The 12,952-nt window shown below is 44.2% G+C and overlaps 1 protein-coding gene across 4 annotated transcripts in view; it reads left to right on the top strand.

Moving 5' to 3' along the window:
• Positions 1–4,219, top strand: part of LOC115837314 (probable cation-transporting ATPase 13A4) — a 39,224-nt gene extending 35,005 nt beyond the window's left edge. For 2 of the 4 annotated variants that reach the window (XR_004032362.1, XM_030822989.1), the window contains one exon: positions 306–1,123. Coding sequence is in view for 2 of the 4 variants with exons in the window: in XM_030822989.1 (XP_030678849.1) it covers positions 306–518 (213 nt within the window). In the remaining 2 variants the exon portion in view is untranslated. Of the gene's footprint in view, positions 1–305 lie in introns of all 4 variants that reach the window. The other 2 variants (XM_030822990.1, XM_030822992.1) reach the window with 2 other exon arrangements.
• Positions 4,220–12,952: the final 8,733 nt, after the last annotated feature.

Raw genomic sequence — 12,952 nt, 5'->3', positions numbered from 1 at the left:
TTAAATTTAGTTTAGATGTGAGATTCAAAAGAAACTTCATTTTTGAGGCAAGCCATTTCAAGTTATGTTCCCAGAGTCTTGAAATGTTGTACCTCTTACTTCTCCCACAGAAGTTACTTCAGTAGAAACATTTGAGAAACCAATACCTGTCCAATGAAACCACCTTAGATTGGTCCAGTGGTCAAGCTCTTTGTCAAGCTGAATCTAAGCAACCATTGCAGTAGTGACTTATGATGGCCTGTGGAGGGCTGTAGCCTCAAAACACTCAACCCTTGGTGGTAAAAAGTAATTCTTTTATTTTGCAGGAGGCCATTATTGAAAATCGAGCCCTGTGGATGATGATTAAAAGATGTTTTGGCTATCAGTCAAAAAGCCAGTATCGGATATGGCAGAGGGACTTGGCAAATGACTCTAGTTGGCCCCCACTAAACCAAACCTCCCACTCTGACAGGCCAGAGTGTGGCAGAGGAGTGTCTTATAGCAATCCAGTATTTGAGAGCAATGAAGAACAACTTTAAAGGACATGTGATATCCAAGTTGATATTACAGAGAAAAACAACGACGAAAGGGACCAGTTTCATTGATTTTAAGAAATGAGACTCTTGTAACATCAGCTGGAGTTTTGGGGCTACCTATCAAATCATGGTGACAAACTAAAGTCTATTTGATAAAATGCTTTCTACAGAGAAGAACATTGACCCAGAAAAGTGCTCTCCTCTTGGCTTCTGAAGGTATTGGAGGCATTCAGTGAAGGCAAAAGTGGGCCAAGAATTGCTATGGGCCAAGAGACAAGCAGGCTAAAGGGGAAATGTATGTGATCTTTCCTCTTAGGACAGGACAATACTTTCCTTTTTATAAAAATGAATTGAGGGGAAGTAGTACTGTGTATACTCTTGGAGTTGTAATATGTTAAAGATCATTTTTGAGTTTTTACTTCATCGATGGAAAAACTAATGCATGGGAAACATTACACCAATCTTCACTGTCTGGGTTCCTTTTCTCTGTAGTACTTTTCAGATTTGAGGCTTTTTCTTCTGTTTCTGACCTTACCCAACATATTATTAAGGATAAGCTTAGCCTATGCTGCAATAAAAAACAACTCTCAGATATCAGTGCCTTAACACACAAGTGCTTCTTTCATGATCCAGGTGACACTCTGGAACTGCCATTCTTACAGCAGTGACTGCTTCAACCTGATGGCTCCATCAACTCGATGCAAGGATTCTGTGTTGACTGTGATAGGGGAAGGAATAGGCTGGAGATCACATGTGGGCTCTTCACTGCCTCACCCCAAAAGTGGCACACATTGCTTTCCCTACTCATATCTTGTTAGTCAAGGATTTGGCCAGGGAGCTGGAAAGTGCAGTCTCCTGTGTTTAGGGATGCTTCATGGGCTTATGAGCTGTCACTACACAGGGCCCCATGCTTAGAAGGGCCCCACACTTGCTTTAACACTCTGCTGCTTCCTTCTTAAAATTCTTAATTTTTGAACAAGGGTCCCCATATTTTCATTTTATACCAGGCCCCACAAATGATAGAGTTGGTCTGGAACGTAGTCCTGGGAAGGAGAGGAAAATAACAGATCAGAAAGCATGAGTGCTGTCCACTACAGTCCGCTTCTCCTAACACCAGTAACTTATCCTACGTTTTAGGAATCTCTCATGTCACATGGCCAACTCCAGAAATTTTCACTCCTGTGCTTGATTATTTTTGAGAAACATTAGTTTCATGCTACAGCATTATATGGCACTATAGATGGAAGTTCTTACACAACCAGTACCTTGTTTTTTAAAGTTTGTGGCTTCAGATTCCAGAAAACTAAAATGTTCCTTATTTTATCACTATTACAATTTGGTTATATTTGATTTGTTCAGCACAAGGAAGACTCAGGTTTCTGTTAGCTCAGGAGACAACACTGAAGTCTAGGAGCACACCTACACATGATATTTTAAGGCAAAAGCAAAATTTTTATTATGAGCATCAAATCCTAGGTGAATGTTCTGATCAGGGGATAAGTGGCCTGGCCCAGGCTGGCTTTGGAACTTATCAGTAGCATTTGCAAGCATTCCTTCCCCACAACTGAGCCCTTGAGCAGGGTTGATGGCTCTATGATTGCAGCTGATTCTAGGAACATGGTGTCTCCCAGCCATGAGGGTACCCTGTTACTTCTGGTTTTAAAATAGGGCATGAAGATATTTTAGTGTTTCAAGACTGCAGAATCACTGTCTTTTTTGGTACAGAAAGAAATGTTTCCTTTTGCAAAGCCAGCCTCAGCAATGATATGGCAGTTCTGAATGTCCTTCTCTTAAAGTGTTTCTCATTTTCCGAAAGTAGAGGGTTATAGGCAGGGGCAAGCTAGAGATGGTCTGTGACCTAGTCACGAGCAAGATCCGCCTGCACAGTTCATACTTAAATGTGCCCTTTGCTAAGTGCGTTCACCTCCACTAACTCACCTGAATTGTACAATTGTCCCATGACTCAACAAGGAAGGGCTTATCATCTCCACCGTACGGATGAGAAAGCTGAGATTCAGTAATGGCAAGAGCAGATCTAGGCCTCAAATACAGATCTTCTGAGCAAACCTTATATTGCTTCCAAATACTTCCAAATTCCGGAGTTCCAGCAGGGCAGGTTGCTTAGTGTGATCTCACAGTCAAGCAAAGAATGGGCAGCCCTTTGCTAATACCAGGCCCTCTGTTCAAATGAATGCCAGGCATCCTGCCAGGCCTGGGCTACAGGTGTATTAAAAACCAAACAAAACCAAACAAAACCGAAAAATGATTGTCTTTCTGAGACTTTGAGTTGCTCTTGCCTTGATCCTAAGTGATTCTATCCCTAGCAAAGGCTGGCAGGGAACAGGAATAAAAGAATCTAGTCCACTAGTCAAGGAGCCATAAAATCTTTGGGAAAAGAGACTTGTTTTGAAGACTGTATTCCTGGGATTAACTACATCTTAGAAGCAGTAATTGAAGGAACAGGGAGTGCCTAGCCTGGAAAAAAAACAGTCAGGGGACTGTGAAGGGTTTTCCTGAGAAAGAAGGATCCGACTTGTGCCAGGTGGCATGAGAAGGCAAAATCAGGACAAGTGGGTAAAGATCACAGTGGGGATGGCTTCAGGCCATCTGCCCTAGCCACTGTCCTAACAGCCAGCACTGATAGCAGTGGAATGTACTCTATGACATTGGAGGAACAAGTGGCTATTCAAAGGCCAAGTAGAGAAGGAAGTCAGGTATCAGATGAAACTCAATTACCTGCAAAATCTCTTTCAAGTTTGATACACCCAGTGTCTCAGTCTTATGCTGTAATGTGAACCTTTTTTTTTTTTTTTTTTTTTTTTGAGATGGAGTCTCGCTCTGTCACCCAAGCTAGAGTGCAGTGACACGATCTCGGCTCACTGCCAGCTCCGCCTCCCAGATTCACACCATTCTCCTGCCTCAGCCTCCCAAGTAGCTGGGACTACAGGTGCCCGCCACCATGCCCAGCTAATTTTTTGTATTTTTAGTAGAGACGGGGTTTCACCGTGTTAGCCAGGGTGGTTTCGATCTCCTGACCTCGTGATCCACCTGCCTCGGCCTCCCAAAGTGCTGGGATTACAGGCATGAGCCACCGGATGTGAACTATTTTCTACTGCTACCCACACAGAATACCAGACCGACACTCATGGGAGGATGGGCTCTGGAGGGAGGGCTCCCAGCCTTGTCAGATCCGATTGTGTGGACATATAGACTCAATTGCCCTGTACCTTGAAAGGGGACCCCTGATGGAGATAAGATCCTAGGAAAGAGGTGCAGAGTGGGGGTCCTGATTGTCAGATTGAAGCTGGGGGAATACTTCTGATTTGTGAATTTTCTTAAAGAGAGGTGTTAAAAAACTTTGCATGAAAGAGCATGGGAGAGTGCCCTAAACTTGAGGGCGGAGCAACCTGTTATCAATACACTTTCTTGACCAGAGTCTGAAGGAGAAAAGAACACAGTCACATAGTCCAAATCATTTGAGACGGTGCCCTGTAGGTTCATCCCAAGGCATCTAGCTCTTACCCACAGAGAACCCTGACTCTGGGCTTCCCTCACTAAATATGTCCATGACATCTGTATCCTTATGTGCTTATGGAAATGTTCACATACACACCTGCAGATGTGATGACTGAAAAAAACGATTATTTATTCAGCGCTTTGTATTTAGTTTATGCTATAATAAATTCAGTTGTTATAAAAATCAATCTCTCTCTCTGCAGTGGAGTCTTTCACTTTGTCTAATGGTGTGGTTTACTCCAGTAATGTTGAATCAAACAACATCTTTACAAAGTTCCAGGCATTTTCTAACACCACAGATGCTATTATTCTCTGCTTTATACACAGGGCATTAGAGTTTACAAAATACTTTCATCTTGTTCTCTCATTTAAGCCTTGTTAACAACCTTAGGAGGAAAGAAAGGCAAGGATTACTGCCTTTCTTCTTTTGATGAGGTACAACGCTCTCCAGACGGCTCAGCGACTAGGACACACGGCCCATGGATGGAGGAGCTGGATTCAGATGCAGGTCCTTTATCAGCGAGATCCCTGCTGTGTCACTCTCCTACGTTGTTTTTCCTGAATGAAAAAAAGAAGAAAAAAACCGTAGCATTGAAAAACAAGACGACAGCAAGGCAAATGTCCAGTGTAATTGCCATCATGAGCACAATTTCTTCCAGAAAGAGATTTTGGTGTCTCGTGGAAGTTCTCTTGAACCTGACCATCAATCACAGAAAAGGCCAACTCCCACAGCTGAGGGAGGAAAATCATAACACCAGAGCCCTGTGAGCCCATTTCATGTGATCGGATAAATGTTTCTGACTTTGGTCTCCAGAAACAGAAGCCTATGTCCCTGCTTGATCTCTATTCAGACTTGCTTGGCACAGCTTTTCAGGTTCCTGTAGATTTTCTTTTGGCTTTGGACTGTGCTCACTTCTCTGTGCATAAACACTTGGAACACTGCTGCCCCATAATATTCTGTCTGCCCTTTGGTTTCCATTAGACTTGTTAACAATGGCCTTTAAACTTTATTAGTAAAATGAGTTTCTCCAAAATTAAACAAAGATAAAATTAACAACAAAACACAACTCTCCCGGAGTTGATGAAAGAGCCTTAGGAGCCACATGGCTTTGTCAAACACTCTGAGCTTGCTCTATCCTCAGGAAGACTGCATTTGCCATCCTCTCCGCCTTGAATGCTGCCTGCCACCAACCCCGTTTCCATTCCTGATTCCTTCTCCTTCAGATTTCAGCCCACTCGTCACTTCTTCCAAGAAGCCTTCCCTGACCACTCTGTCTAATGTTGCTCTTGCTCTACTACCATGGTTTGTTTTCTGCATAATGCCTGTGCCACCCTTCAGATGACTGAGGCTGAACGAGTACTACTTGTTCAAGATCACATAATGGGGAAATGAATGAGCTGAGTCTATAATCTAGAAATCAAGGTTCTTTACATTCTTCACATCTAGCCAGATTCTGCTAATTAAATTAGCTAATCTGTCGAGGAAAAGAATGCAGGATGCTGCAGAGCTTTGTCCCTGGTTGGATGAAAGAGTCATCCAGACTCACCCAGCTCTTTTCCTTGCTGTCTTGACTTCGAAGTATTTCAGTGCCATGAAAAATCTGATAAGTCACTGACCTGTGATAAAGGCTGCACACATAGTTGCTATGGAAACTCTGCTGAGTTTAAAATTGTGGTTAAAAGGGGTTACACTGCAGAGAGGTCTCACATGTGTTGTATGTATTTCACACTATACAATCCTAGGAGGCACCATTCACATTGTGCTGCAAGCCCAGGGTGATGGTTTTGCATCATATCAAGGAAGATTTGTGGGTAAATGATGGCTTTTACCTTTGTAATTACAAACACATATATGCAATGAAAAGTCCCACCTGTGCCTGCTACAAGCATTTCCTAAGTCCTAGACCCTCTCTTGGCAGTGTCTCTCATGCAGAACTTCCCCTCCTCTAAGCCCTTAGTTGTCACCACCTGCCTGATTACAAAAGCCTCTTAACTAGTCTCCCTGACTGAGATCTTTCTTCTATTTTTTCTTCTCAAAGTCTCTATCTATTCTATTGCACAACTCTGATGATGTCATGTCCATGACCAGAAACCCTTAATGGTCTGAAATGTCTACCAGATAAAGTACACATTGCTTACTAAGGATTTCAAGTCCTTCTCCACTGGCCACATCTGGTTTCATCTCAGATCTTTTCCCTTATTGCATTCTCTACTTCAGCAAACTGAATTTCCTATTACTCTCAGCATTCAGTCCTCACTTTCCCACCTCAATAGCTGATATCGTTTGGCTCTGTGTCCCCACCCAAATCTCACCTTGAAGTGTAATCCTCATGTGTCAAGAATGTGACCACGTAGAGGTAATTGGATCATGGGGGCAGTTTCCCTCGTGCTGTTCTTGTGACAGTGAGTCTTATGAGATCTGATGGTTTTATAAGTGTCTGGCATTTCCCCTGCTGGCACTCACTCCATCCTGCTGCCCTGTGAAGAAGGTGCCTGCAGCTGGGTGTGGTGGCTTACACCTGTAATCCCAGCACTTTAGGAGGCCAAGGCGGGTGGATCACCTGAGCTCAGGAGTTCAAAACCAGCCTGGCCAATATGGCGAAACCCCGTCTCTACTAAAAATACAAAAACTAGCTGGGCATGAAGGCACCTGTAGTCCCAGATGCTTGGGAGGCTGGGACAGGAGAATTGCTTCAACCCAGGAGGCAGAGGTTGCAGTGAGCTGAGATTCTGCCACTGCGTTCCAGCCTGGGCAACAGAGTGAGACTCTGTCTCAAAAAAAAAAAAAAAAAAAAAAAAAAGTGCATCCTTTACCTTCCACCATGATTGTAAGTTTCCTGAGGCCTCCCAAGCAATGTAGAACTGTAAGTCAGTTAAATCCCTTTCCTTTATAAATTACCCAGTCTCAGGTATTTCTTCATAGCAGTGTGAGAACAAACTACTAGAGTAAATTTGTACCGAAATGGTAGGGCGCTACTATAAGGATACCTGAAAATGTGGAAGCAATTTTGGAACTGAGTAACAGGCAGAGAGGTTGGAACAGTTTAGAGGGCTCAGAAGAAGAGAGCAAGATATGGGAAAGTTTGGAACTTTCTAGAGACCTGTTGAATGGTTGTCACCAAAATGATGATAGTAATATGGACAATGAAGTCCAGGGTGAGGTGGTCTCAGGTGGAGGTGAGGAACTTCTTGGGAACTGGAGCAAAGGTGACTGTTGCTATGCTTTAGCAAAGAGACTGGTTGGCATTTTGCCCCTGCCTTAGAGAACTGTGGAGCTTTGAACTTGAGACAGATGACTTAGGATATCTGGCAGAAGAAATGTGTAAGCAGCAAAACATTCAAGAGAAAGCAGAATGTAAAAGTTTGGAAAATTTGAAGCCTGATGATGCAATAGAAAACAAAAACCAATTTTCTGTGTAGAAATTCAAGCCCACTACAGCAATTTGCCGTAAGTAACAAGGAGCTGAATGTTAATCACCAAGACAATGGGGAAAATGTCTCCATGGCATGTCCGTGGGGAAAATGTCGTTCATGGCAGCCCCTGCCATCACAGGCCCAGAGGCCTAAGAGGGAAAAATGGTTTCCTGGTCTGGTTTCAGGGCCCCCTTCTTCTGTGCAGCCTCCAGACGTGGTGCCCTGATTCCCAGCTGCTTCAGTCCCAGCTGTGGCTAAAAGAGGCCAATGTACAGCTCAGGCTGTTGCTTCAGAAGGTGCAAGCCCCAAACCCTTGCGGCTTACACATGGTATTGGGTCTGTGGGTGCACAGAAGACAAGAATTGAGGTTTGGGAACCTCCACCTAAATTTCAGAGGATGTATGGAAACACCTGGATGTCCAGGCAGATGTTTGCTGCAGGGGCAGAGCCCCCATGGAGAACCTCTGCTATAGCAGTGTGGAAGGGAAATGTGGGGTTGGAGCCTTCACAAAGAGTCCCCTCTGGGGCACTGTCTGGTGGATCTGCGAGAAGAATGCCAACATCCTCCAGACCTCAGAAGGGTAGATCCACTGACAACTTGCACTATGAGCCTGGAAAAGCCACAGGCACTCAACACCAGCCTATGAAAGCAGTCGGGAGGGGGCCTGTACCCTACAAAGCCACAGGGAGCTTGGACAGAGCTGCCCAAGGCTGTGGGAACTCACCTTTCGCATCAGCATGACCTGGATGTGAGACATGGAGCCAAAGGAGATCATTTTGGAATTTTAAGGTTTAATGACTGCCCTTTTGGATTTTGGACTTGCGTGGGGCCTGCAGCCCCTTTGTCTTGGTCCAATTTCTCCCATTTGGAATGGGTGTATTTACCCAGTACTTGTACCCACCTTGTATCTAGGAAGTAGCTAATTTGGTTTTGATTTTACAGGCTCATACCTGGAAGGGACTTGCCTTGTCTCAGGTGAGACTTTGGACTTGAACTTTGGGTTAATGCTAGAATGAACTAAGACTTTGGGGGACCATTGGAAGGGTGTGATTGTGTTTTGCAATGTGAGGACACGAGATTTTGGAGGGCCCAGGGGCATCATGATGTGGTTTGGCTCTGTGTCCCCACCCAAATCTCACCTTGAAGTGTAATCCCCATAATCCCCATGTGTTAAGAGTGGGACCAGGTGGAGGTAATTGGATCATGGGGGCAGTTCCCCCGATGCTGTTCTCATGATAGTGAGTGAGTCTCACAAAATCTGATGATTTTATACATGTCTGTCATTTCCCCTGCTGCCACTCACTCCATCCTGCTGCCCTGTGAAGAAGCTGCCTGCTTCTCCTTTACCTTCCACCATGATTGTAAGTTTCCTGAGGCCTCCTTAGCAATGCAGAACTGTGAGTCAATTAAACCTCTTTCCTTTATAAATTACCCAGTGTCAGGTATTTCTTCATAGCAGTGTGAGAATGGACTAATATAATACCTTGGCTCATGTTCTTTCTTTTGGGGCATCAGTAATTCTTACTTTCATCTTGACACATCCAAATCCCACTCATTTCTCAGTAATAATATCCCATTAGAATACCACCTGACCTGTCAAGCCAGAAAGAAGCTCTCTTTTTCTACACAACCATCACATTCTACATATCTATCCTTTGTGTGGCATGCAGGTTTTTTTTTTTTGCTTGTTTGTTTTTTGCCTTGCATCATGGTCCTGTAGTGCCTTAACTTACCGTATCTCCCACCCACCCAACCCCACTTCAACTAGAGAGTACATTCTCTGAGGTTAGGGGCCAGGCCTGAGTTGTCTCATCTTCCCATCCTTCACCTAGCACAGAGCTATGGTTAGGGGCTCAGCAAGCAGCTGTCACATGATTGCATAAAAAATGTAATCATTGGGATATTTTGTTGATTTATTTCTCATCCTTTGTCTGTGAACATCTGTTTTTCATCCAGTACATTGAAGCTTAACTCAACAATAGGGCTATGAATAAAAACAACTAGAAGTATAAAGTATAGTGATTTCAATGTTGTGCTGAATAAGTTTGGCTATGTATATAGTGAGGATGTAGCAGTGTGGTGTGGAATTGTAAGAGTTAGGCGTGTGCTACAAAGACTATCTCAATGTGCAGAAGACACTACAGGCTTATTTGCATGACAGTGCAAGGGCCCACACAGGCAGATACTAAACCCCAAAGAAGATAAAGAGTTGAGCCAAACAAACTTGTTGAAACCCAAACACTGGATTTAAGGGAACAGGCAAAGTTTGAGGACAACAGGGTAAGAATTTTTCCATCTGTGGCCTGGTTTCACCCTATCTTTAGAACTCTTACAAGGACCAATGGAAAAGAAAGCTATGACAAAAAAAGCTATGTAGAGATAGAGACAGACAGACACACACACATACATGTATGTGTGTGTGTGTGTGTGTGTGTATGTATATATGAAGCATGCGTGAGAGAGATCCACTCTGTGATCTGTGGTCTGTGTGTCAGAGTGTAATAAAAGCAAGGTGGAGAAAATTCCCCTGTGGCCTCTGTCACCTGGCAGTGATATGACTGTGGGAAAACAAGTGAAAGATGTGTGTTTCTTTTTTCTTTCTTTCTTTCTTTCTTTCTTTCTTTTTTTTTTTTTTTTTTTTTTTTTTTTTTTTTTTTTGAGGCAGAGTTTTACTTTTATTTCCCAGGCTGGAATGCAATGGCACAATCTGGGCTCACTGCAACATCTGCTGGGTTCAAGCAATTCGCCTGCCTCAGCCCCCCGAGTAGCTGGGATTACAGGCACCGGCCACCACGCCTGGCTAATTTTGTATTTTTAGTAGAGACGGGGTTTCACCATGTTGGTCAGGCTGATCTCGAACTCCTGACCTCAGGTGATCCACCCACCTTGGCCTCCCAAAGTGCTGGGATTACAGGCGTGAGCCACCACACCAGAGATGCATGTTTCCAGTGGCGGATGCTATCACACACAGAAGTACAGGTGACATAAAGAGTCTTTGCATATCTATCAGTGGCTAAAGGAGAAAGCGGTTAAGAGAGATAGAGAAGAGCCAAGGGTGATACAGGGTATCTGTGCACATCATGGAGGCCTGGGGTCCCCTGCCACCAACCTCAGGGTCAGGCAAGGCCCCCAGGAAGGCTGACCATGGAAGCAGCCACGATAATCTCGAAGCAGTGGCCACGCAGACTGGGAGAGGGAAGGGCAGGCTGTCACAGGAGCACTGCACGCTGTGCGGCACATGCGGAGGATCTCTGTGAACCTCTCAATGACTCAGGAGCGACTCCAGAGCAGCGGGGTTTCCAGGATCCCATTTTTGACTACGGTCCCGGGTTTATATGGCCACGGAAACATAGGTTATAAGATAGGAAAGAAATCTCCCCACAAGGTGAATGCCCATTTGGTGAAAGTCCGCACAAGGACACTCACAGGGAGAATCCTCTCAGAAAGCATCGCAGAGCCTCAGGGCCACCATTTGTTCCTGGTGTGCTCAGGAACTAAACACAATACAAGGTGGAGTGACTCTCAGCTGGCTGAATGCTCTTTCCTGAAAGCCGAGCCAGTTTTCTCTCGACCCAGCCCAAGGTTAGCCTTGAGAATTTCATAAAGGCTTAAATAGCCTCAGGAATTCAGTCACAATGCATAACTAATTGGTAACTTGATCTGGGGATAATTTCGTAGGCTTGGATCCTCCCTAGATGGATCCTGGAATCCAGGTGGTCTGGATGCCAAGAGTTATACATGGGAAAATCCAAATCGTTGTGTCTGCCCACGTCTTAGTCTCATGCAGCAGTCAGGGAGGTTCACAGGTGGCCCAGGGCACCGTGGGTGGCTCAAGGCAGCAGGAGTCTAGCTGTATGTAGGCCTGTGTGAGGGCAGAACTGGCCTTGGGGGCATTGGATGCCATGCTAGCCAAAGCCTCAGGCGTTGACCAGTGTCCCAAGTCTGACCTTATCATTAGAGGCCACATAGTTCTTAAACAAAGTTCATCTCAAAGGTGACTCTTTTGGGGCAGCGGCATATGGCAGGTTAAAGGCACAAGTTTAGGAATCAGACAGATTTGAGTTCTAATCCAGACTTCTCGGAGTTGCTGTTTTGAGCAAATTAGTCACTATCTCTGTGTCTTAGTTTCCTTCACTGTGAAATAGTAAGAAATACTATATTGATGCGCGACCCCAGTCTCTGTCACAGAGCTCCTAAAACCCTTGTAATTTCCTGAGCAACAAGCACGCCAGGAGAACCTTTTGTTCTAATGTTTAGTCTCTGCTCAGGTTCTGAGAAAGAGCTCCTCACACCCGTGCAGGTATGGGTGGCAGGGGAATCCTTTGTTCTAGTATTTGGCTTTTGACCTCGATTCCTAATAAAGAGCCCCTAAATTCCTAGAAATTTCCTGGTGATAGGAACATCTTTTGTTCTAATGAGGCAACTCTTAGTGGGCTCCTGGATAGGAACTGGCCACCAGAAAGACCAAGCCATAGTTAGAAGCTTGGAGCTTTCGGTCTACTCTCCACTCACCAGAGAGAAGAAAAGGGCTGGAAGTGGACCTAATAATTCGTCATGTTTACATGATAAACCCTCCATACAAATGTCTGAACTATGGGGCTCAGAGAGCTTCCAGCTGGCAAACACATCCACATGCAGGGAGGGTGGCGCACCCCAACTCCACAGGGACAAGCTCCTGGGCTCGGGACCCTGCCAGACCTTGCCTGTGTATGTCTTTGTCTGGCGGTTCACCTGTATCCTTTATTATAGTTCTTAATAAACTGGTAAACACAAGTAAAGCAGTTCCCGAGTTCCGTGAGTCATCTTAGCAAATTAATCAAACCCATAGAGAGGGTAATGGGACTCCCAATTTATACCCAGTTGGCTAGAAGTATAGGCGACAACCTACAACTTGCAATGGATGTCTGAGGTGGGGACAGTCTTTTGAGACTGAGCCCTTAATCTGTGGGATTTCATACTATCTGCAGGTAGATAGGGTCAGAATTAAATTGTATCATAGGACATCCAGCTGGTGTCCACTGGAGAACTGCTTGGCTTACATCTGGTGTCAAAAGTGTCATGTTGAGTGGTGTGTGAGAGTAGGAAAAACAATTTGTTTTTTCCTATATCTCCAATTGGCTATTGGTATGAAAATATTGTTTATGATCTCATTCATAATAGCAAAAATCAAAGGAGATTAAATGTGATACGTAATTTCTTTTTCTTCATCTCTCAAACTTCAAGGAAGCTTCTTAAGTCTTGGCTTTACACATGATATAGCTATTTATTGTGTTGTGGGAGTCAGTAAAAGAACAGATTGAAGAATGCATGAATGAAGAATGAGTGAAAGAGTGAACACACTAGCGACTTCCATGAATTGAACGCATTTAATTCTATTTTAATGCAAATGTAATTATCCATGTTTTACTGTTTGCTTAAATTATGTTTTACTTAGAGTATTTATTCTTATTTTTTTAAATAACATACAGAGCAACCTCCCTCTAGCCTTTGTTTACAGATTTAACTA

Source organism: Nomascus leucogenys, chromosome 11 (genome assembly GCF_006542625.1).
Source record: "Nomascus leucogenys isolate Asia chromosome 11, Asia_NLE_v1, whole genome shotgun sequence".
NCBI lineage: Eukaryota > Metazoa > Chordata > Mammalia > Primates > Hylobatidae > Nomascus > Nomascus leucogenys.
This window is presented reverse-complemented; position numbering and strand designations above follow the sequence as displayed.